At 49.0% G+C, this 22,788-nt stretch overlaps 1 protein-coding gene and 2 pseudogenes across 2 annotated transcripts; 1 reads left to right on the top strand and 2 right to left on the bottom strand.

Annotated features, from left to right (window-relative positions):
• Window positions 1–971: 971 nt before the first annotated feature.
• Drg2 (developmentally regulated GTP binding protein 2) lies at window positions 972–15,480 on the bottom strand. The gene is given in 13 exon segments (NM_001398843.1): window positions 972–1,627; window positions 1,948–2,001; window positions 4,827–4,885; window positions 5,478–5,566; window positions 7,165–7,241; window positions 7,570–7,667; window positions 8,226–8,316; window positions 8,431–8,503; window positions 8,918–9,008; window positions 9,670–9,730; window positions 10,277–10,366; window positions 13,562–13,722; window positions 15,352–15,480. Coding segments are annotated over 13 exon segments (1,095 nt in total). The 5' UTR covers window positions 15,416–15,480; the 3' UTR covers window positions 972–1,540.
• Rps4x-ps6 (ribosomal protein S4, X-linked, pseudogene 6) lies at window positions 18,416–19,263 on the top strand (annotated as a pseudogene).
• LOC148002896 (low molecular weight phosphotyrosine protein phosphatase pseudogene) lies at window positions 21,089–22,037 on the bottom strand (annotated as a pseudogene). Its single transcript, XR_015632418.1, has 2 exons — window positions 22,015–22,037; window positions 21,089–21,757 (listed from the first exon to the last, which is right to left on the bottom strand). The product of XR_015632418.1 is annotated as a low molecular weight phosphotyrosine protein phosphatase pseudogene (transcript).
• Between the last annotated feature and the right edge of the window lie 751 nt (window positions 22,038–22,788).

Raw genomic sequence — 22,788 nt, 5'->3', positions numbered from 1 at the left:
TGGGGAAAGCCCTTGCTGTGCTGGATTCCTTCCCTTGAATCCTTAGGGAAAGGAGCAGAAACAAAGAGCTACATCTTTACCTGTCCTGGTGTAGCACCGTTGCCAAGGAGTCACACCGGCACGATGCCCATCTCGCTCAGAAGGGTACCCAGTAAGGCAAGGCTAAAGTTCAGCTCTACTGCTGCCCCTTCTCTTCTGTCTGCAAAGTCAGGGGCCAGTGGCAGAACCCCAAGGACCCAGGGTCCCTTACCTGGGTCCTGTGGCTGGCTCCCAACCTGCATGCTGTTTATTGGGGGTCCTATGTCTGCCTCCACAGAGATGGAAAGAGGCTCAGGCTGCCACATTGACCGCCTGGGGCCCAATGTATATTTAATGACAGCTATTATTCCTGTTTTGTCTCTGGAAAGCACGAGCAGCTCACATGGGAGCAAGAAACAGCCTGGAGAGCCGTAGGCTGAGCAGCGGTCGGTTTCACATGCTTGTCTGGCTTCAGCCTTAGAGCTCTCTCCCTTCCTGATGATTATAGAGAAATCGGGTAATGCATCCCAGAGCCCCACTTCTCAGGCAGCAAAGAGCACTTGTACGCTGTCTATGGAGAAGCTCAGGACCTAGCCAGCACCAGTGGAGCCTCCAGCTTGGCTCGAGCATCAGCTGCCCTGCAGAAGCCTCCTGCTACTCCAACAGTCTCGAGGGCCTCCTAAGGATGCCATCTACTCTGGTAGCTCAGCCTGCCCTCTAAAAAGGCCATGGGAGTTGGGGGGCCTGCAGCCTCTGGGCAGTCCTCCTGGGCTGGGCACATTCTGCCTTCTCCTGGTTGCCCAAGCCCAGGCCAGTCACTCACAGACCCCAGCTAGGCTGACTTTCTGTTCATTGCCAGGTTCACTGCTGCCCCATTCCCCATTCCTACTGGACCAAGCAACAGAAACTCAAGTTCCCCTGGTCTAGGAAGGAACCACTTCCCTTTTTTTTTTAAATTTTATTTCAGAAAGGAGGGCAGACATAGGAGCTTAGAAGGAAATGGAGCCAGACTCAGAGGTCCCACCCAGGCAGGAGCAGGAGGAGGCTGCTCTGGGAGGGGCTCCAAGGGGGAGGCACTTTAGTACACTTTGGCTGGGCCCTGGCTTCTACAAGGGACAGCCCTGTGTTGGGAGGACCTGTGGGAGGCTTCATCCTGAGGCCACTATGTGCTAAGAGTTGTTGTCAGGAGTCTTGGCTTCAGGGACCCTACCGGAGCTGGGGTCAGCTTAGGTCTGCTGGGAGGATGTGGGTAACTAGCTCCTTGGGTGCCCGGATGGGGCACAGGACATGGACACTGGCTGTAGGCTGCTGAGTAAGCCTACCACAGGTACAAGCTTCCTGGGAATGTCCTCAGCAAAGCCCTGGTCCCCAGCCTTGCCTATCCCAACATTGCTTACTGAAGGAGCTCATGAACCAGTCAACTCAAGAGTCCCTTTCTGGGGAATATGTTTATACTTTTCCCGTTTTGTGTGTCCCAGGGGGTCCAAGTCCCCAGGAGTCAAGCTGCAGGAAGGTGATGTGACTACTTCTTCACGATTTGGATGACATCCTCGTGCTCCATGGTGTGAGTCAAGCCCACCCGCTGCGGGCTGTACTTGGTGCTGGTACCCTGATGGGAGAGGGCAGAGGGGACATGTCAGTCTCTGGATGGCCAAGGTTGCAGGGAGATAGTGGGATGCAAGGGGAGGGGGTGAATGACAAAGGAAGTAGGGGCTCCTACAGCACAAACTCTGGGCCTAGACAGGGAAGGATCCCACTTAGTTTTAGAGATGGAGAGACCAATTTCCAACTGTAGTTACTCAAGGGGTAGGACAGACTGACACAAGGGTCACCATGCAGAAGGGCAGGGATGCTGCCAGGAATGCTGTGCTGAGTCTAACCCTGAGGCTGTTGGGTCTAGCCTCCCCCCCGGCTCCTGCCCAGACTCACCCACACCAAGGCATACTTGAATTGACTTGCCAGTGACCGATGGATGCGGTGGCACTACGAGACAGGAAAGTCAGGGAGATGAGGCTCTGTAACTGGGACTTGTGTTGAGCAAGCATCCCACATGAGGTACTTTGATGGCCCAGGCCATGAGTAAGGCAGCCATAGGCCCCAGAAGCATAGGCCCTTGCTTCACCCTACCCACACCCAGTTCTAAGCAGGTTTGAAATCACACCCAAGAACATTTCTGCAGCTAGTAGCCCTCTGCCTGTCTCTTCTGGACAACTGTATGTATACATGCTCCCTTAGAAAAGGTCAGGAAGGCTTTTCCAGAACACCCACCTCAGCTTGGAGTCATAACTGCTTGGTCTCTGTCTCTTAAGCCTCCTGACTCCAGCTGGGGCCTATGGCATCTTGCATATCACATCCCATTCCTCTCCTGGACCCAGCCTATATCCCTCAGTGTTCCTGGGTGGGATGAAGGTCACATGATGACCCTGATGGGCAGCTGGCAATTGCCCCAGATCATGGACCAGTGGGGGCCACAGCAAGAGTAGCACAGTGGAAGTGGCTGTGAACGGACCATGCAATGTCATCCCTCCACGTCCTCAACAGATATGGTCAGTCAGCTCACTGGGTAGATGACAGCAAACAACCAATTCCTCACATCCCTATCCCTATCCCAAGGCCAGAGAGTGAACAACTGTGGGCCTAGAGGTCAGCTCTGACTTACAAATGAGTCTTTAAGCTAGTCTGATTTGTTCATTTTTTTTTTAAAGATTTATTCATTTATTTTATGCACGAGTACACTGTAGCTGTCTTCAGACACACCAGAAGAGGGCATCAGATCCTATTACAGATGGTTGTGAGCCAACATATGGTTGTTGGGAATTGAACTCAGGACCTCTGGAAGAGCAGTCAGTGCTCTTAACCGCTGAGCCATCTCTCCAGCCCATCTTTTTTTTTTTTTTTAAATGCTATCAGTAGTCTAAAAAGTTTAGCAACCCTAATATCCACTTGAAACCCCAACAGGGAATGTTCTTCCCCTGCGGTTTGCCACAAGCCCTACTATGCAGTGTCTGACAGAAGGGACAATTCTAGCAGGGTCCATTGACCACGGGCTTACCCAAAGCCTTTTTCCTGACAGGGACACTCCCCTGTAATCCTTTAAGAAAAATGCAAGTGTACCAGAGATGGGAAGGGCACTCCTTAGAGTCTTCTCCTCAGAGCTCCTTGCCCATCATAGACAAGCCACCAATGCTCACCCATAGGGCCAAGGCAGGTGTATCACAAAGGCTCTGGAGTGATCTGTCGTCCCCTGAAGAGGGACTGAGGCAGAGGAGGAAGAGCTGGGTGTGCTTGCAAGTTTGGCTAGCTTTTCTGGTCTCAGTGAGCATCTTGGCTGCAATGCATGCCTCAGGGTAAGGACAGGCCATTTCCTCACAGGGAAGGCTTCTCTGGGACAAAGTCCAGGCTCTGAGCAAAGGCCAAAGGTCCTCTTGCACTCCCTGGCTCTTCTTGGAGGGCCTGATGCCTGTGTCTATTCCCTCACCTTTGCTTGTGCCTCGGGGCCCTTTCCTGACTCATACCAAGCCCTTCTCCTGGTGTCTTGCTTTCTACCATATATGGTGAGAGCCAATTTACTCTAGACAAGCAGCTTAGCCCAAGGTAGAACACGCCCTCCCAGAAGGGACAACACCTGTGTCTACAGTTCACTATGCTCCCAGCAGGGGGCACTACAGCTAGGGTCCAGAAGAGGCTGGAGTACTTTCAACCCTCTTAGCCCAGGGCTATGAAATCTGGGCCCAGGAGAGGTAACTAGCCTAGCTGTGTGTCCAAGTACCACAAGGCTGGTACCCTGTTGGCTCAGGCTAGTCTTGCCAAATGAAAGGCTGTATGAGAGTGGAATATTGGCCTGTCTAGCAGTCTTTCTGAGGGACTGCAGGAATGGCTGGTTCCCTGCCCCCAGAAAACAGATTCTGAGAAATAACGGATGGAGGAAAATAAAACCTATGAAAAGAACTCTCAAGACCATGGCTGTGTGGCCTGATGCTACTCAGGGGGTGTCGGGCAGCAATTCTAACAGGGAAAGGGACTCTCACGTCCTAAGCCACAAACTCCTGACTGGGATGTCCCTTCAAGTCTGTACTCAGTCTTAGTTTGGACTCTAGGGCACCTCAATCCATGCCCTCCAAACTTCTTCCTGAACTACATGTGAGCAGACCACAGACCCATACACAGCAGCTGAGCTCTGGTGAGACCAGGGCTACCAATTTGGAGCCGATTTCAATGAATGCACACTGGGGCAGGAAGCAGCCACAGGCATCCTGGACTTAGGCAGTTGGGGAATAAGGTCCTTGGGGACTGAATGGTGACCACAGGAGATGGTGACTCTGAGCAACAGCTCTACTATGGGGATGGGGTTGGGGGGCGTGAGGATGATGAGAAAATTGGCCTTTCCCAGGCTTAGCTTCATACGCACTGTAGAAACTGGAAGGTAACATAACAGCAAGGGTGAAAGGGTGGCATTCTCCTTCATTGACAACCAACCCCATGACAACCGGAACAGAGAAACACAGACTACTGCACACTGGCACCTTTTCTGTGCAAGGTGATCAGCTGACCCTTATTCACTGTGATCTTAGCCATACTGCGGCTGTTACCCAACCCTACAGGACAGGGAAAGAGAGGTCCTCCTCCTCCTCCTCCTCCTCCTCCTCCTCCACCACCACCACCACAGCCCATCTCATGGGGAGAGCCTATCTTGGCATCCAATAACCAGGTAAGTCAAGGCAAGCCTGCTTTACCTCGCCTCTCTCTACCCTGGCTGGAACAAGTAGCTCAGGCCTCATTCTGGCCACTCAGGTAGGTTTTCAACTTACCACATGTTCAACAGAGGCCCCTTTCCGGAGAATGATGGCGTCTGTGAAGTCCGGTCTCTCTGTAGGGAGATGAAAGCATGTCAACTAGTCTCGTCTGTCCTGGATTGGCTTCCTTTATAATGGGGCCCTGGTTTCAGAGACCCACTCTACCTCCCAGGCCCCCAGCCTTGCTCCTTACTATCCGGCATACCTTCAGCATAGAATCTTGTGCTATGCCACCCTGTCGCCCATTACAGAACCCAAAGAAGGGCCATGGAATGTGTGGGCTGAATGGGCAGGGGTGAATGGATGCTGGCGCCTAGGTGGGAAGCCATAGCCCTTCCTAGCTTATAAAGACAGGGTTACCATAAACTGCCCCACACTCAGGAAAGCAGCGTGTACCAGGGATGGAGGCAGAGGAAGGAACCTAACATAGGGCCTGGTACTGTGGAGGGAGAGCAAGAGAGCAACTCTGTTGTGGCCAGTGGGTCCTGGCACAACTTCTAGACCAGCATCTCCACAGCCAGCATCTCTGCCACATGCGCTTAGGTTGAGGTCTTCTGCCTGTTCTAACAGACAGACTGGCATGGAGACCTCTGCATGGTGCAAACAGGCAGGCAGCCCTGGGAAAGTTGGGGGAGGTTCATTTCTGAGCTGTCCTCTTCAACTCACGCCCTCTCTTCTTGGTGTAAATGCAGGTGAGGGCCAGGTACTCCCAAAGCATCTCCAGCAGGTAGTCCAGGTTCAGCTTCATCCCGCAGCTGCAGGGAAGGCAGTGTCAGGCAGGCAGGGCCCTGGGGCTCAGAGGCCACGGTCTCTACCGTTGGAGAGCAGCACTAAGGGCAACATGGCCCTGCCATCACCACTATTAACAAGCAGGTGATCATGCTGCCAGCTGTGCCTCTGGCTACCCGACGGCATCATAACCAACAGAGCTCAACATCCTCCTGTGGGCCAGTTTGGCTCATGTTATAGGAAATCCATGGTATCTGTTACAGGGACAGAGGCTTGCTGTGTTGGGACCATGGGTGTGCTCACACTTCCCTAAAGAGGACAGATGGGTTGCTAAAGGTCCAGGGTCACCCACAAGTATCTTAGAATACAGATGGAACATGTACTGGCTGGTTTTGTGTTAACTTGACACAAGCTAGAATCATCAGAGAGGAAGGAGGCCCAGTTGAGGAAATGCCTCCACAAGATCCAGCTGTAAGGCATTTTCTCAATATAGTGATCAATGGTGGAGGGCCCTGCCCACTGTGGGTGGTACCATCCTTAGGCTAGTGGGTTCTATAAGAAAGCAAGCTGAGGGGTTGGGGATTTAGCTCAGTGGTAGAGCGCTTGCCTAGGAAGCACAAGGCCCTGGGTTCGGTCCCCAGCTCTGAAAAAAGAACCAAAAAAAAAAAAAAAAAAAAAGAAAGCAAGCTGAACAAGCCAGGGGAAGCAAGCCAGTAAGCAGCACTCCTCCATGGCATCTACACCAGCTTCTGCCTCCAGGTTCCAGTCTGACTTCCTCCAATGGTGGATTATTATCTGGAAGTGTAAGCTGAAATAAACCCTTTCCTCCCCAACTTGCTTTTTGATCATAGTGTTTCACTGTAGTAATAGAAACCCTATGACCGAGGAATCCAGGTTTTAGGACAGCCAGATTCTTGTGGCTCTGGATGCTATGGTAAGTACAATCAGGGAAGAGTGACCATCTCCCACTACCGAGGATGAGTATGTCTTAGGCAGCACAAAGTAACTGGGGGACAGCAGGACAGATGTTGTCCTTTGCAGCAGCTGCAATGTCTAGGAGACAACCCTCAGCTGTCACCTGCTCCCACAAGCCAGGCTCTTAGGGAAGACATCAGAATACTTGGTTTGATGGAAGGAGGCAGAGAAGCAGAGGACTTAGTACAACCTTCCTGAAAAGGAGCTCTGTAGGGTTCAGGGTGTCATCAGGAAGTGAGCCACTGCTAGCCAGACCCACTCAATAAAGAAGGGCAGGAAGTGGGGTCAAGGTGGACTTCACTCATCCAGCAGTCATGGGAGCCCTTCCTGCAGTTCTGGGGCTTCAAACTCTCCCTTGGGGGAGATGCTAGGCTCTGTGACTCACAGGAGCTGGAGGTCCAGCTCTCTTCCAAACCGAGGTGGCCTGCCAGGGGCCTATCCCCTGGGATTAAAACTCTCAGACAGGACGTGGCGATGCACATCTTTAATCCCAGTTCTCGGGGAGGGGAGGCAGGTGGATATGTATGAGTTCAAGGCCAGCCCCCTCCATACAGTGAGTTCCAGGTCAGCCAGAGCTATGCAGAGACCTTGTCTCAAACAAGCAAACACTCTGAAAGGAGAGTGGGATGGCAGGAAGCCACCTTCTTACCTGATAACTACACTGTTGGGCTTTCGAGCTAAACGGTCTACTTCTTCCATGGAGATCTGGTCGATTTTGTTATACACCTGAGATGGATAGTGGAGGAGCAGTCACGTGAGGGACAGAGCCTCAAACAGTTAACACCTGCCCATAGGCCTGCTCCCCTCAATGACTCCGGCTGGAGCGAATCCCCCTAAAATGAAGGGCAAAATGGCCTGGAACCCTGGTTTCAAACTCTCCATCCCTCTAAGACTCCAGCAGCCACTGAGGCAGGGGAGGTGATAGTGGGGAGAGCCCTGGCTCTCAGTTCCTTTCAGCAGACTGCTGAGATAGATGGGAACCATCTGGGTCACTGCAGTGCAGGAGATACAGTCAGAGGAAAAGCCACGTGGTCAGGGCCACCGCGCCACTTACATAGAGGCAGGGCATATACACCCGGTTGCCCACAATCACATCGATGAAGTCATCTGGAGAGCAGTCTTCTCGGAAGAGTACCTCAGCATTGAAGATCTCTGAGTAGCTCAGATTAAGGGCAAGCTGTGTACTGGCATGGTGTCCACATGTTTCTTTTAGTCGTGGGTGGCGGTGGGGGCCAGGCAGTAAAATGCACTGGCCACAATCTGCTGGGAAGTTCTACAAGCTCTGAAGGCTTGAGGAACTCTTTCACCTCTATTCCTTAAACCACAAAATATGAAAAACAAACCACAGGTGACTTCAATTTCTGCTGTGGAGTGAAGTCGCACCTGGGACCCCAGGCTCCTCCAGCAGCACAGGGGAAAGAAGTCCCATCCTGCCCCCGCCTGGCCTCACTCATTGCTATCTCTTGCCTCTGGAGCCCTGGCCCATTCTCTAGCACCCACTAACAGATGCAAACACAGCCCCTGCTTCTTCTCCAAGCCAGAGACCCCAGTGTTCAGGACTGTTGCCCAGCACACTCTGTCTTTCTTCCAGATGTCACCTGGACTCCTGAACATCCAACGAGGAGCCAGGAAGCCAATCGCCAAGTGTGTGGCGGGGTCCTGAGCCCTGCCAGCTGCCCCCAGGCAAGGAGGCCCTTCCTGGAAGGATACTGTATTCGTGCAGGATGAGCTGCACCAGCTTCTCTGAGCACTGTGTCAGTGTGACCGTTGAGTTAAAGGAGATGCCACCACCTTTCTTGGGCTGGAACAAGAGAGGCAGGGAAAGCTGCTGGTGAAGGGGCAGCAACAGCAGCTGTCCATCCCAGTGGAGGGCCAAGCAGTTCCCAGGCTGTACCTGGGTAGAGTGTGAGAATACCTTGAAATAGATGTTGGGCTTGTGCTTGTTCAGGCGAATGCCCACAGACTCCAGCTCCTTCTCCAGCAGGGACCTAGACAAAGGCTGAGTGAGCCTTCACAGGCTGTTTCTAAGCAAGTCACAGAGCGTCCTCATGACCTACGCAGCCCTGATTGCGTAGACAGAAGCCAGGTCCCTCTTCTAGCCCCTTCCCTAGCAAGCCAACAGCCCAAAACTGTGGCGGGCTCTAAAGCAGAGGCTAGACAGAGCCCTCTAGTGCCTAGAGAAGGGTAAGGAGTTCCCAGGGCCTTACTGCTAGAGACAGCCTAGTGTGCCGCTCTGACAGCAGGGTGTCCCTTATATCTGAGCCTAAGATCGCCAATCCTAGCTGGACACCATCTAGCAGGGAGGACCTCTAGGCTGGGTGGTGGCTAAGTTAGACACAGACCCGTTGAGCCAAAGATACATGGGGCCATCCCTGTGGGTTCCCCTGCCCTGCTGCACAGACCTCTGCACATCTCCTTTGGTGGCATCCAGCATCATGACGACAACATCAGCTGTGCGTGCTACAGCAATCACCTGCCGGCCACGGCCTCGCCCTGCACAGGAAGAGGGAAGGCTATGCCTCAATAAGGCACAGGCAAGAGGTAGGACAATGTGATTTTGCAGCCTGAAACACCTTAGACTCAAGTCCCTTCCAAACCTTCACTATTCCTGTTATATTCTGCTGTGTGCTGATTTTTCTCAGCATTTGGGGGGGTGGGGGGAGGATCCATAAGTTCTTTACTCAAGGACTCTGGTTTTGTTTTTTGAGACAGGTTCACTTATGTAGCCCAGGCTGGTCTTGAACTCATGATCTTCCTGCCTCCACCTCCTAAGTGCTGGGGATACAGGTATGTACCACTTTAGCCCAGTTAAGACTGATTCTAGAAGTCACCACCTTAAGTGGAATGACAGGGTAACAATGACCTTCTTCCCCTTCCTGCAGTAGGCCCAGCCAAGCTTCATGAACTTGTTCATTTACTCCTTAACACTGCTGTCAATTTGCTATGACTATGCCCATGGTGAAGAGTAGAATTCAACCACGGGACGAAGATCATAGAGTGAATATGACACCAGCATCTGAATAGTAGCCCATCCTGTCTGGAAAGCAAGGGTACCAGGTCTAGGGGTTCACAGGCGGTCTCCATGACAGCCCTGTCCATTTTCAACACTCTGACAGAACTCCAACCTGCCTCCCACACCCTGCCCTGCTCCCACCTTGCGCTGCTCCTTCAATGATTCCAGGAAGGTCCAAGAGCTGGATGTTGGCACCTTTGTACTAGGAAGCAGAAGAGAATGGTGAGGCAAGGCTGGGCTACTGTGGCCAGGAGCCTGCCTGGACCTACACACCTACAATGGGCCCACAGCTGGTGCCAATTTTGCCCCAGTCAGGGCCCCACCACCTCACACTGGCATAGACAACCATCTAAGAGCTAGATATGTCTAGGACGGTCCACAGAACATGTTGCTGTGCAATCAATAAATCAGCTCATATGGAGACACGAGGCTCTAACACCTGCTACCCATGAAGTCTAAGGTTTTCCAGAGGGGTAAAGAAGCAACCAGCCAGCAATCAGGGCCTGGAGCTGGCTGTGCAGAAGACAAAGAACAGAGGGGCACTAGGCAGAGCTGCCAATATGTAGGACTGAGCTACTGGGACAAGTTAGAGTTCTATGCCAGCCAGGTACTTCTCAGGTCCCCAGAAGGGCCGGTTCTGCAGGGTACCCCACATAGGGGCAGCTACCTCAGATGCTTATATAATGAGCACCTCGCAAATGCAAACAAGCACACCTCTTTCACATAGGGCCCAGCACAGTCCACTTACTTCAATGACCCCAGGGATGCAAGTCAGGGTGGTGAACTCATAGGATGCAGCTTCACTGGCTGTAGAGGTCATCAGACTCAAGAAAGTGGACTAGGAGAGAAGAAAAAAGGTCACTGCCCTAAAGAATCTTAATTCAGTCTCCTGGGCAAGTCCCTGTGGGATGAGGGGCTGCCTGGGTAGACAGATCAGGAGCCTTCTTTGACCTTAGATTGGGGACTGGCTGAATGTGCAGAATATTGTCTCTAGCCTACAAACACGGACTGGCACCACAGTCCATGTTCTTTGGAGGCCTCACAACTGTCTCAGGTGAGGGACCTGGTTCCTAAGCTCCCTGCCTGTTCCAGCAGCCTTTACCTGGCCCTACTGTCCCATGAGACTAGAATTCTGAGCTTGCTACTGCTCTAGGGGTGTGAAGGGAGCTGCAGATAGAAAGAAGTAGGTCCTGAGAATACTGGCTGCCACCACACCCAGCAATGGTGCTGGAGGCTAACTTTTGGGGTACATTCCTGACCTCAGATCAGATGGGTCACCCTATAAGACAGGACTCATTAGGGGCACACTTGCATTGGCAGACCAAATAATCATAGAAGGGGGAAACAAAACAAATAAAATATGCCTAGTGTGGGCTGGAGAGATGGCTCAGTGGTTAAGAGCACTGACTGGGGCTGGGGATTTGGCTCAGTGGTAGAGCGCTTACCTAGGAAGCGCAAGGCCCTGGGTTCGGTCCCCAGCTCCGAAAAAAAAAAAGAACCAAAAAAAAAAAAAAAAAAAAAAAAAGAGCACTGACTGCTCTTCCAGAGGTCCTGAGTTCAAATCCCAGCAACCACATGGTGGCTCACAACCATCTGTAATGAGATCCGATGCCCTCCACTGGTGTGTCTGAAGACAGCGACAGTGTACTCATATACATTAAATAAATAAATTTAAAAAAAAAAAGACTTATAAAAAAATATGCCTAGTGTATAGCAGGTACCCCGGGGACAGTTGCTGTTGCTTACTCCCCTGCCTGGTGCACGGCTTTGGGATGGATTCAGGAGTTGCCCCAGGCCCTGCTGCAGGCATGGACAGTGCTTGCAGGCCTACACTTGAGCAGCCTCCTTCATCCATCTTTGCTCTGCTGTACCATCTGTGCACCATTGGGCCTGCTAAAGTAAGTCAGCACCTCAGTCTTGGTTTCCACACCCACTTCCCAAAAAGGAAACCAGGCCTCCTCAGAGAAGTGGCAGATCCTAGACTAGGGCAGGAAGTAGATCAGACCAGACAGGCCTCTGGAGGGAGGTTTGGCTGGAGGGACACATGGTGGGATCGTGTTGAAGCAGACAGTTCTAAAGCTAGGGCTTTGTCAAAATGTCAAAGTCATCAAATCAGGCTGAGACTGTGGCTCGGTGGCACATGGCTGCTATCCCCAATCATAAAAGGAAGTGGGGAGTCGGGGAGCTGAATCAGTAAAGTGTTCGCTTCCCTAGCATCCCTGTAAGGACCTAGGAGTGGTCCTATAATCTCCACACTTGGGAAGGGGGAGATGGGGAATCCCTGGAGTTGGGTCAGAAAGCCTGGCCTACTTGACAAGGTCCAGGCCAGTAAGGGGTTTTTCTTAAAAACCAAGGAGAGGCTGGAGAGATGGCTCTGCAGTTAAGGGCACTGGCTGCTCTTCCAGAGGTCCTGAGTTCAGACCCCAGCAACCACATGGTGGCTCACAACCATCTATGTGATCTGATGCCCTCTTCTGGCATACAGGTATACATGCAGATTGAGTACTCAGACATACAAATAAATCTTTAAAAATCAAAACAAGGGGCTGGGGATTTAGCTCAGTGGTAGAGCGCTTACCTAGGAAGCGCAAGGCCCTGGGTTCAGTCCCCAGCTCCGAAAAAAAAGAACCAAAAAAAAAAAAAAAAATCAAAACAAAAACCAAACTGGAAAGTCTGAGAAATAACACTGGACACTGTCCTAACCTCCACATTTATACACATACATGTGGACAAACACTCTGATACACATGTGCCCATACACACGTGAATATAAAAAAAAAATAAAACTAAAAATCAGGGCCAGATAAGGTGGAACACACCTTTAATCCTAGCACTCAGGAGATAAGAGACATGTAGAGCTCTGTGAGTTTGAGGCCAGCCTGGTTTACACAGACAATTCCAGCCTCTGCAGAGCTACATAGTGAGACATGGGGTCTTGAAACAAAACAAAAAGTAAAAATCAAAGTATGCTGGGGCTGCCTAGAATTAGGCGAACAGAACAGGTGAATGTGATGGGGGAATCCAGGTGGTAGGGAGAAATTAAAGGAGCTATGAATCCAAGTACGGACACAAAGACAACAGCTTGACATTAATGCATGGGTTGTAACAAGGGTGCTACCCTTTTGTAACAATGTTACCAATAAAGAAACTGGTTATAAGGACTCTGGCAACTCTCTGTAACAAAAAATCCAAGATCATTCTAGTATTAAAAACTTATTGTCTGTCAAGATGGCTCAGCAGATAAGAAGTATTTGCCACCAAGCTTGACAACTTGACTTTTATCCTAAGGACCCATATGGTAGAAGGATTGATTCTTTTAAGTTCTCCTCTGACCTCCAGTGTGGCACATATTTGAAATATATTAAAACCTTATCTGTCCTGGCAAGGATGCTTACTTAATCTTACCACATAAAATGCAGCTCAAGATAGGACATTAACTGAACCACTTTCCAGAAGAAACTTTCTAGAAAACTCTACAATGACATCACTTCACTTCAAGCGAGTCTGTCTGCTAGCTCTGAGGCCCAATTTCTCTTGACTCATCACCTCTGTTCTCCTGATGCTCATTCACTCAGGCAGATAGCCCAGCTCTCCCAACATCTATAGGCAGGCTTCCCCTGAGGGCCTCTCTCTGCAAGCTCCCTCATATCATAAGGGCCTCTGATGAACTAACCACTCACTAGAGAAGCCTTCACTTACCCAGACATGTCTTGAAAACCCTTAGACTTCCTTGGAGCTTAAAACCAACTGAGATGACACTTGAATTTGCTCAAATTGTCTTTTCTGAGAGGATATATGTGTAGTCAGGGTTGGACATGCCAGTATCGGGCACAATGCCTGGCACAGGGTATATACTGAATAAATGTGTGCCACTGGCTGAGTTGGAATGTCAACTATTCCTGATAAGGAGCAGAAAGAGTGGCCTCTAAGTTAGGGTGATAGGTAGGCAAGACTTTGAGGGGAAGTAAGGTTGGGCATGCAGGTAGGTGACCCTCTATTATTCTCCCCAAGGTCCACACGGACCATCACTGACCTTACCCACAGAGGGAAAGCCAATCAGTGCCACACGGGCATCACCTGACTTCATAACATCAAAGCCCTCTCCTTTAGACGAGGCTGATTTGGATGGTTCCAGGAGCTGGGCCCGGTACTTGGCCAGTTTTGCTTTCAGCAGGCCCAGGTGGTACTCGGTGGCTGGAAGACGTAAAACAAAGAAGTGTCAGGGTCTCTACCTGGTGGGTCATGTGGGGACCCACATCGGGCCAAGTGCTAACTGAGAACATCAAGACCAGACAACAATCACCCCAAGGAGACCTCAAGGGGGGCCTTGATACCCCACTGGCACCTCAGCACCATAAGGAGTATGGATGAGCAGCACTAATGGTACCTCAGGCAAATGGGAGGTTACTAGGCTGCTCTCTGCTCATTCCGAAGCTTTAGCTTTTACTGCAGCTGCCCTAAAGATTATAAGCCAATTCTGAACAGCCAGGAAAGGAAGTCCCTGAATTCATGACTTGTCATGTCCCAAAGATATCCAGAGAAAATCTGGGTCAGGCTTGAAGGCCTCAGGTCTGCCCTGCTACTCTATGGACAAAGGGTATTTTCTGTGCTGCTAGAATTCCGTGGATGCACCACTGTGTGCAGGAAGGGGACTATGGCACACACAAATTTCCCATGCTGAGATAAACCCCTGAGGGAATCCAGGCTACATGTGGGCATGTGTCCCATCATTGTAGCCCCAGGCAGAGATATGGGTACCTTGTGCTTTGTTCTGACTTTATGTATCCCGACAGCACCCAGCATTCATGGAGGGAAAGCATACTGTTTTCACTGTACATGTGTTTTGTTTCTTCCTCCTTTATAGTATTGTTAGGGTACCAAATTGTTTCCAAATTCTGGGGGAACATGGGTTACATTACTGAGAAGAAATTCTATTTCAGGTGTTACCAAATCTGCATGATAAAGGGGATATGGTTGAGACTGAGAACGAGGACCTCACCTGTGGTGCCCACACTCCTTCCACCCTTCTCTGAACAACTAACCTGTCCTTGCCTCAGGCCTGAATTTAAATCAGATCAATCCCACCCTGCCATTACTGCCTGGAAAAGTCACTTAGCCTTGTGCATTAGTTTATTATCTGCAAAAGAGGAAGGACAGCAGCACTAACTCCATTACATTTCTTCAAGACGCAGAAAAGCACCAAGAGCACAGCTTGGCAATGCCACGGCTCTCCACTGGTCCCCAACCCTTACAGTTTGCTGTTCAAATTTGATGGTTCCTTGATGTTGTATATTTGGGATGGTTTACTTTAAATATTATGGCAAGGGCTTTGCATATGTGAACTACATTATCCCTATCTACAGATGAGGACATTGTGTCGCCAAAAGATGACATGACTTTACAAGGTTACATTGCAAGAAAGTAGTACACAAATTCTCCAGTCCCTACTTCCTCGACACTACCTCGCTGGCGCAAGCCTGTCTACCGGGACAGGCTGTTTTATGAGATGTCTTCTCTAGCCCTTCTCAGCATGAAGGCCCAGCAGCCAGGAGCCTAGGGGAAAATCTCCGGCATTGCCTTTCTGGGTCACAGGCTTATCGTGCGCGCTGAGGTTTCTCTACTCGATCACTGAGTCCAACACTGATCAGATATTTCAATAACCCTGAAACCACATCGCTGAATGTGCCCGCTCCCGCCTCACGCACGCCTCCGGACTTCCCCGGTGTTTCTCCGGCCTCGGGGGCGGTTCCAGTTGTTCCCTCATTTTACAGACAAGAAAAACAAGAAGGGTAGAAAGGGAGACCCCTTCGATTCCGCCCTCACCCTTGTTCTTCTGCGTCCGAGCGATCTCCTTCTCGATCTCCGAAATTTTCTCCAAGATCCCCATAGTTGCAGCTTCGGCGGAGATTCACACTGCCTATAGATTACAGCGCAGGGAACTCAGGTCTGATGCCGGAGGCAAAGCAGCCAGAACCAGGAAGCGCACCAAGAACAGAGTCCTCCTGAGCTCTCGGTGCTACGAGATTCCGAGTCCGGACACACCACGTGGAGAGCAGATACCATCGGTTCCTACTTCGCGCAGCAGCGTTGTGCCACGACGCAGCCCGGTACCGGCCAGATCCACAACAACGAGTTTGCAAGGCAGAGGGGAAACCTCTTTACTCTTTTAATAGTGGCAGAAAGTCTTATGGCTCCCATTTTGTAAAGACGTTAAAAGAGGATTGGAGTCTAGCCTGCTGGGGTAGCCTGTAATCCCAGCACTCAGGAAGTAGGGACAGGAGGATTGCTGCAAATTTGAAGCCAGCTGGGTTGCATAGCTAAGTATCAGTCTCAGTAAAGCAAACGAAAAATTAAAAACTAGGCTCAGCGGTTAAGAGCGCTTATTGCCATCCTTAATGTGGGGTATTGTTTTTTGTTTTAATTTTTAAACATCTGGAGGGATGGTTGGGATCAACCACATGGGTGGTTAAATGAAAATGGCTACAACTAATTACTAGGGAGAATAGAGGGGGATGAAGTTTGAGTTACCAGGCTAGGGGGTCACAGGTAGGGACCACAAGAAGTGAGAAGGAAACAGAGAGAAGAGGAAGCTGTTGGGAGAGGAGATGAACCTTGAGAATAACTCAGGCCAGAATCAACCAGCAAGTTAAAGGGACATATGGCTAGGAGGTAAGTTAGAATAGTTCAAAACCTTCCCAGTCTAGGCTTACAGCTTGTAAAGAATATAACAGGACTTTGTGTCTTTTATGTGGACTAGGTAGAATAATTCCTTTTACAGCTTGCTGTTCCAGGCAGTAGGGGAGCATGCCTTTAATCTGAGTTCAAGGCTAGCCTCGTCTACAGAGCAAGTTCCAGGACAGCCAAGGCTACATAGAGAAATCTTGTCTCAAAGGAAGAAATAAGGAGGTGAAGAGGAAGGAGGAGGTGGAAATGGAGGAGGAGGAGGAGGAAGAAAATAATGATGATGATGATGATGATTATGATTAAGAAAAGAAGACGAGGGCTGGAGAGATGGCTCAGCGGTTAAGAGCACTGACTGCTCTTCCAGAGGTCCTGAGTTCAAATCCCAGCAACCACATGGTGGTTCACAACCATCTGTAATGGGATCCGATGCCCTCTTCTGGTGTGTCTGAAGACAGCTACAGCGTACTCATATACTAAACAAATAAATATTTTTTTAAAAAAGAAAAGAAAACAAGAAGAAGAAAAGAGGAAGAGGAAGAAGAGGAAGAAGAGGAAGAAGAAAGAAGAAAAGAAAAGGAGGAGGAGGAGGAGGAGGAGGGGGAGGAGGAGGAGGAGGAGGAGGAGGAGGAGGGACAATGGCTGGCTGATCAGCAAGCCTCCTCGTGTCTCCATCTACCCAGTACTAGGATTACAGGTGCATGCAGGTTTTATGTGGGTACTGGAGATCTGAACTCAGGTCATCATATTCCTGTAGCAAGCATTTTAGTGACAGAGCCATCTATTTCACTTGTCCCCTGTGCCCCAGTGCTAGTTTGAGGTTTCACTATTGAGAGTCAGTACTATTTCCACACACAAGCCTGCATTTAATGCTCTAATACTTCAAGCCCTAGAGCCATTTGCATTTTCAGTGGGACTCAGATCATCATTCAAAACTTTGTTGCATGTCAGAGTCATGGTTGGAGCTTTCGGAACACCAACAGGTTGCATTCAGCCCAACACACGGCTGCTGCTGGACTTGAGAATTTAATCTTGAGAAGACATGGTCTCATTGTATGACTAAGCTGGTTTTGAACTTGTGGACTCCTCATCCTCTTCCAATAGCTAGGACTATGGGTGCACATTGCTGCACATGGTTTGACAGAAGGATTTAGAATGAACGCTAGGGTGGAAAGCAGCCAGGATTGAGCAGCATTCATCATGCTAGCTAGACGAACTGGAACAATGAAGCAAGTTGACCCCCCAGGAGGGAAAGTGGGAACAATAAGCTTGAATTTAGCATATACTTTTCTACCAACGAAAAGCTTTTTATGGTTTCCTGTTAGGTAAAAATAACCTAAGCTGTTTTAAAAGAAAATTTGGACAGAAAGCTGCTCGAGTACCCCAGTCCCAGACCCTTCTGGTGTCAAGGCCAGATGCCTTCTAAATTTCGTTTAACTATCTATTATTTTGTGATGGGTATTTTGCTTGCATTTAGGTTTGTGTACCGCATGTGTGCCCGATGCCTTCAGAGATCAGAAGGGTTGTTGGATCTGGAGCAGTCAGTTCAGTTCAGGTGAGCCACCATGTGGGTACGCAGAATCAAACCTAGGACCTCTGGAAGAGCAGCCAGTGCTCTTAACTGCTGAGACATCATTCCTGCTCCTTTAGTTTTGGGTTTGAGGACTGGAAATGGAATGTTGCTCTAGTTGCTCTGTTCACTCCTGAGCAACTCCTGTGCCTTCCTTCTCAGGTGTCCATGCACAAAGAGCTCATGTTTGCATTTTCTCTTTTGTCCTGACTTGCAGTTGGATTTACATTTATCAGACTCTGTGCCCTCAAACTAGGGCAGACAAAAGGCTCAAGTTTTGGGTATTTAAAAATTGAGATATAGCTCTGTGAGTTCAAAGCTATCCTAGTCTACAAAGTAAGTTCCAGGACAATCTAGCTACACGGTGAAGCCCCTATCTTGAAAAACAAAAACAAAAACAAAAACAAAAAACAACAACAACAACAAAAAAGAAAGAAAACAGGAATTGAGACATGCAGATGCAGAGCAGGAAAGATGCCTGAGTAGTTAAGAGAACTCTTGCTCTTTCAGAGGACCTGGGTCTGGTTCCCAGTACCCACATAGTGGCTCACAACCACCTGTAACCCCTGTTCTGTGTGTGCATACATGCACACGAAATAAACCTTTTTCTTTCTTTCTAAAAATTGAGATATTAAGTCTTGTTCCCAGCACAGCAATGGCCTGTGGTCCCAAGGAACATCTGAAGTGTGTAGCGACCCCAGAACACTGGATGCTGGCTAAGTTGACTGGAGTGTTTTCTCCTTGTCCATCCAGTGATGCTCACTAGCTGTGGGAATGCCTGCTTCTGATCACTTTCCTAAGGAACAGGATCAAGTAGGCCTTGACTGATTTGCATGCAGCACTTCATTAAGATGGATGGGAAAGTCAGGACTGACATAACCTACCCTGTTGGGTTTGTGACTGTCTGCAGAGAACATCGGTCCCATCTGTGACACCAACGGTCGCTTTCCTGTTTATTGTATTACACCCGGGGAGGCCAAGTACAAGGTGTGCAAAGTGAGAAAGATCTTTGTGGGCACAAAAGGAATCCCTCATCTGGTGACCCATGATGCTCGTCCTATTTGCTGCCCTGATCACCATTCAGACTGATTTAGAGACAGGCAAAATAACTGACTTCATCACGTTTGACACTGGGAATCTGTGTATGGTGACTGAAGGTGCTAACTTGGGAAGAATTGGTGTGGTCACCAAGAGAGAGACATCCTGGCTCTTTTGATGTGGTTCATGTGAAACATGTCAATGGCAACCGCTTTGCCACTCAGGTTTCCAACACTTTTGTTATTGGCAAGGGCAACAAATCATGGATCTCTCTTCCCCAGTGAAGGGGAATCTGCCTCACCATTGCTGAAGAGAGAGACAAGAACCTGGTGGCCAAACAGAGCAGTGGGTGAAATGGTCTCTAGGAGACATGCTGGAGAAGCATTTGTACTCGCGCTACTACAAGCTTTTCTAGGCAACATGCTACGTTAAACAGCATGATGAAACTTAAACAAAAATTGAGATATTAGAAAGATGCTGTGAGGGGTTGGGGATTTAGCTCAGTGGTAGAGCGCTTGCCTAGCAAGCGCAAGGTCCTGGGTTCGGTCCCCAGCTCCGGGGGTGGGGGGGGAAAGAAAGATGCTGTGAGGGCTGGAGAGATGGCTCAGCGGTTAAGAACACTGCTCTTCCAGAGGTCCTGAGTTCAATTCCCAACAACCACATGGTGGCTCATAACCATCTGTAATGAGATCTGATGCCCTCCTCTGGTGTGTCTGAAGACAACGACAGCGTACTTTAAAAAAGGAAAGAAAGAAAGGCACTGTGGAGCACATCTGGAATCCTAGCGCTTGCGGCTGAGGCAGCAGGATCGAAGGTTGAGGCCAGCTTGTTTACATCACAGTGAAGCCCTGTCCCCTATCACCCTCTCTCCCCACACTGAGGTTCTCACTCTGCTGGCACTGCAGTGCACACATTTGTCGTCCCTTTGGCTCAGGAGGTTGAAGAGAGATGATCACTTGAGCCCAGGAGTTTTGAGACCAGCCTGAGAAACTAGAGAGAACCTGGATCAGGCTAGCTGTCAGCCGCCGTTGGCCTTTTCCCTCAGGGAAAGAGGCTGCTGCATTCAGCAACACCTCCATATCTAGCAAAGCTCACTGCAAGCTTAGGGAAGTATTTTCTGTTTGATAACATTCCGGTTTAGTTTACACTCTTTTCTGATGAATACCCATATGAATTTAAGGCCACTTTTCTGAAAATGCTCTAAAATGACTTGTGCTTGCCTTTAACTTTTTAAATGTTGATGAGAGAACACTCCTAAACACACCACTATTTAAGCACACTTGCCTTTTTTAAAGAGGCAAAGTGGCTCAAATAGGAACAATGCTAGAAAACAAGTAGACAAAAACCAAGTAAGATTAAAATGTTATCAATCGTTGCTCTCATCTTTTATTACTTCTCTCTCTCTCTCTCTCTCTCTCTCTCTCTCTCTCTCTCTCTCTTTTTTTTTTTTTGGAGCTGGGGACCAAACCCAAGGCCTTGCACTTGCTAGGCAAGCGCTCTACCACTGAGCTAAATCCCCAACCCCCTACTTTTATTTTATACAGGGTATCACTGTATAGCCCAGAGTCACAGGCCTATCATCACACCCAGCTTCTCCTCTCTCGAATATTTGGATGCCCTTAGTGTGTCTGAATTTAAAGTCTTCCAGTGTTAAATGGAAGATTGTTAGATGGAATATCGATGGATGGAGATATTGTCACAGTAAGAGTCTAGGATAGAGAGGTAAAAGGCAAGCAAACAGCACATTGGCTGTTGGTCATGCACACACTCCAGTTAGGCCAGACTACCCAGGTTTGCTGGGCTCAGAGGCTGACCTGGACCTTGTAGGTCATTCTTACTTTATTGGCTTTTATTTTGTTCCAAATTTGCTTGTTGCACTATTTTGTAATTACAGTAAGGTCAGATGTTTAGTCAGTCTAAGAATGCTTAGCCACACTTCAAGCTGTCTTACTCAAGTGTTTTTAATCCTTCTGAACAACTTTCCACCTACAATTATTTTAAAGATATACAGTAAGTCAGCTGAAAAGACAGGTAGGGCATGGGGTTAAGAACTGCCACCACTCTTGGGCACAGCACTGATGAGTGAGTTGCTCAATGGTGGTGGTTAGGACCGGCTAGTGAGTCTTCTCCAGGAAGGCCTTGCAGCACCTAAGGGATTGCTGGTTCACCAGCTCCAAGTCAGAGCCACTGCCATAACAGGGAACTTCAGTAGTGAGTTGTTTCTGTGGATCACAGCTCTCAAGTAACTTGACTTGAGCTTTGCAGTTTTTTTTTTTTTGTTTTTTTTTGGTTCTTTTTTTTCGGAGCTGGGGACCGAACCCAGGGCCTTGCGCTTCCTAGGTAAGCGCTCTACCACTGAGCTAAATCCCCAGCCCCTGTTTTTTTTTTTTTTTAAGATTTATTTATTTATTATATAAGTATACTGTCTTCAGACATACCAGAAGAGGGCGTCAGATCTCTTTACAGATGGTTGTGAGCCACCATGTGGTTGCTGGGAATTGAACTTAGGACCTCTGGAAGAGTAGTCGGGTGCTCTTAACCGCTGAGCCATCTCTCCAGCCCCCAGCTTTGCAGTTTTTAACTTACTTTTTCTATTCAAATCTCTCAGATTGCTTCCATCCACATACAGTATATAATAGAATGTGGCAAAGTTTTGTAATCTGTCTTGCCTTATGGGCTGTGCTAATGCCATAATTTCTTAGGCAGCTGACAGCTCTTGGGTCTGGGGACCAGCTCACTTCTAGTCAGAAATCGCACTGCTGTCAATGACCCAATTATCTGAAACCTTTTCATCAGTTACCAATTTTCTAAAAAACTACTTCTGCAGTGGGTGACCAGCAAATGTTATTGAGACACACAAATAGCACTAACTTGGACCCAACTTCTGCTGTCTTTCTGTGCAGACCTGGCACCCAGAAACCCAGGAAATACTTTCTACAACTTTATTTTAAAGAAGGGGATCTTGTTTTGTGGCCCAGGCTGACTATTGATGTATTTCCTTGGTATTCCAGTTTAAAATTTAAATCTTTTCAACATTTGAGACCATTTCCCAGAAATTCCAATGTTCTGGCAGCAGACCTTGACACAGCCTGATGGGATAATACTGAATGTCCTGTGAGTTACAGACTGAGATGGGGTGTAAAAATTGAGGCCCAGAGCCTGCTGCCTACACCCAGCTTTAGCACAGTATGACGCACCTCCCAGCAGCCCAAGCGCCCATGCTTTAGGGCTATGAGATTCCCTTTGTGCTGTGAGCAGCCTGTAGGCAATGCTCGATTCTGTCAGTCGTCCTAACACCAATGCTATCACACAATGGCTCACCTCTTACCATCTCAATACTGGCATGCCAAGAAAACCCTTTCAGATTTCTAAGGAATTTCACTTCTAACAAAATGGAAAGAAGACAAAAGATAGAGTGCCTGGCTGAACACTGTCAGGGTACCTCAGTCTGTAAAGACTGTTGACCGTACTCCAAGTCACTCCACTGGATAAAACAGCAATTTCAAAGCTGGGCATAGCCCTAGAAAACACTTTTACAAGAAGCTTCTGACTCTTTTGTGAGGGAGGACGACTGCAGCTTTTAGGTGGACCCCAAAACAGCACCACCTCTCTGGCATAGATTAATAATTCCTGGGAATAAAACTTACAGGAGCCACCCTGAAAGTTTCCTGGGGAGAATCCAAATGGTAATGGCATACGAGCATATGCGAATCCTAAGGAGGGGGGTGGTTTGGAAAGACTGCTCAGCCGTGAACGCACTTGTTCTTATAGAGGAACCAAGTTTGACTGCCATCACATACATGGCCTTTCACAACCACCCAGTAACTCCACTTTGAGGGGAATCTAAAACCTTCTTCTAGCATCTGTGGGCACTGGAGACCACATGGTATACAGACATAATGCAGGCAAAACACTCATACACACTAAATCAGAGACCAGGGCAAGAACTTAAAGGCTACACCAGATGGAGG

The sequence above is a fragment of the Rattus norvegicus genome, chromosome 10 (genome assembly GCF_021556685.1).
Source record: "Rattus norvegicus strain SHRSP/BbbUtx chromosome 10, alternate assembly SHRSP_T2T, whole genome shotgun sequence".
NCBI classification, from domain to species: Eukaryota; Metazoa; Chordata; class Mammalia; order Rodentia; family Muridae; genus Rattus; species Rattus norvegicus.
Note: the sequence above shows the minus strand (reverse complement) of the source record. Positions and strands in the feature narration are given on the sequence as shown.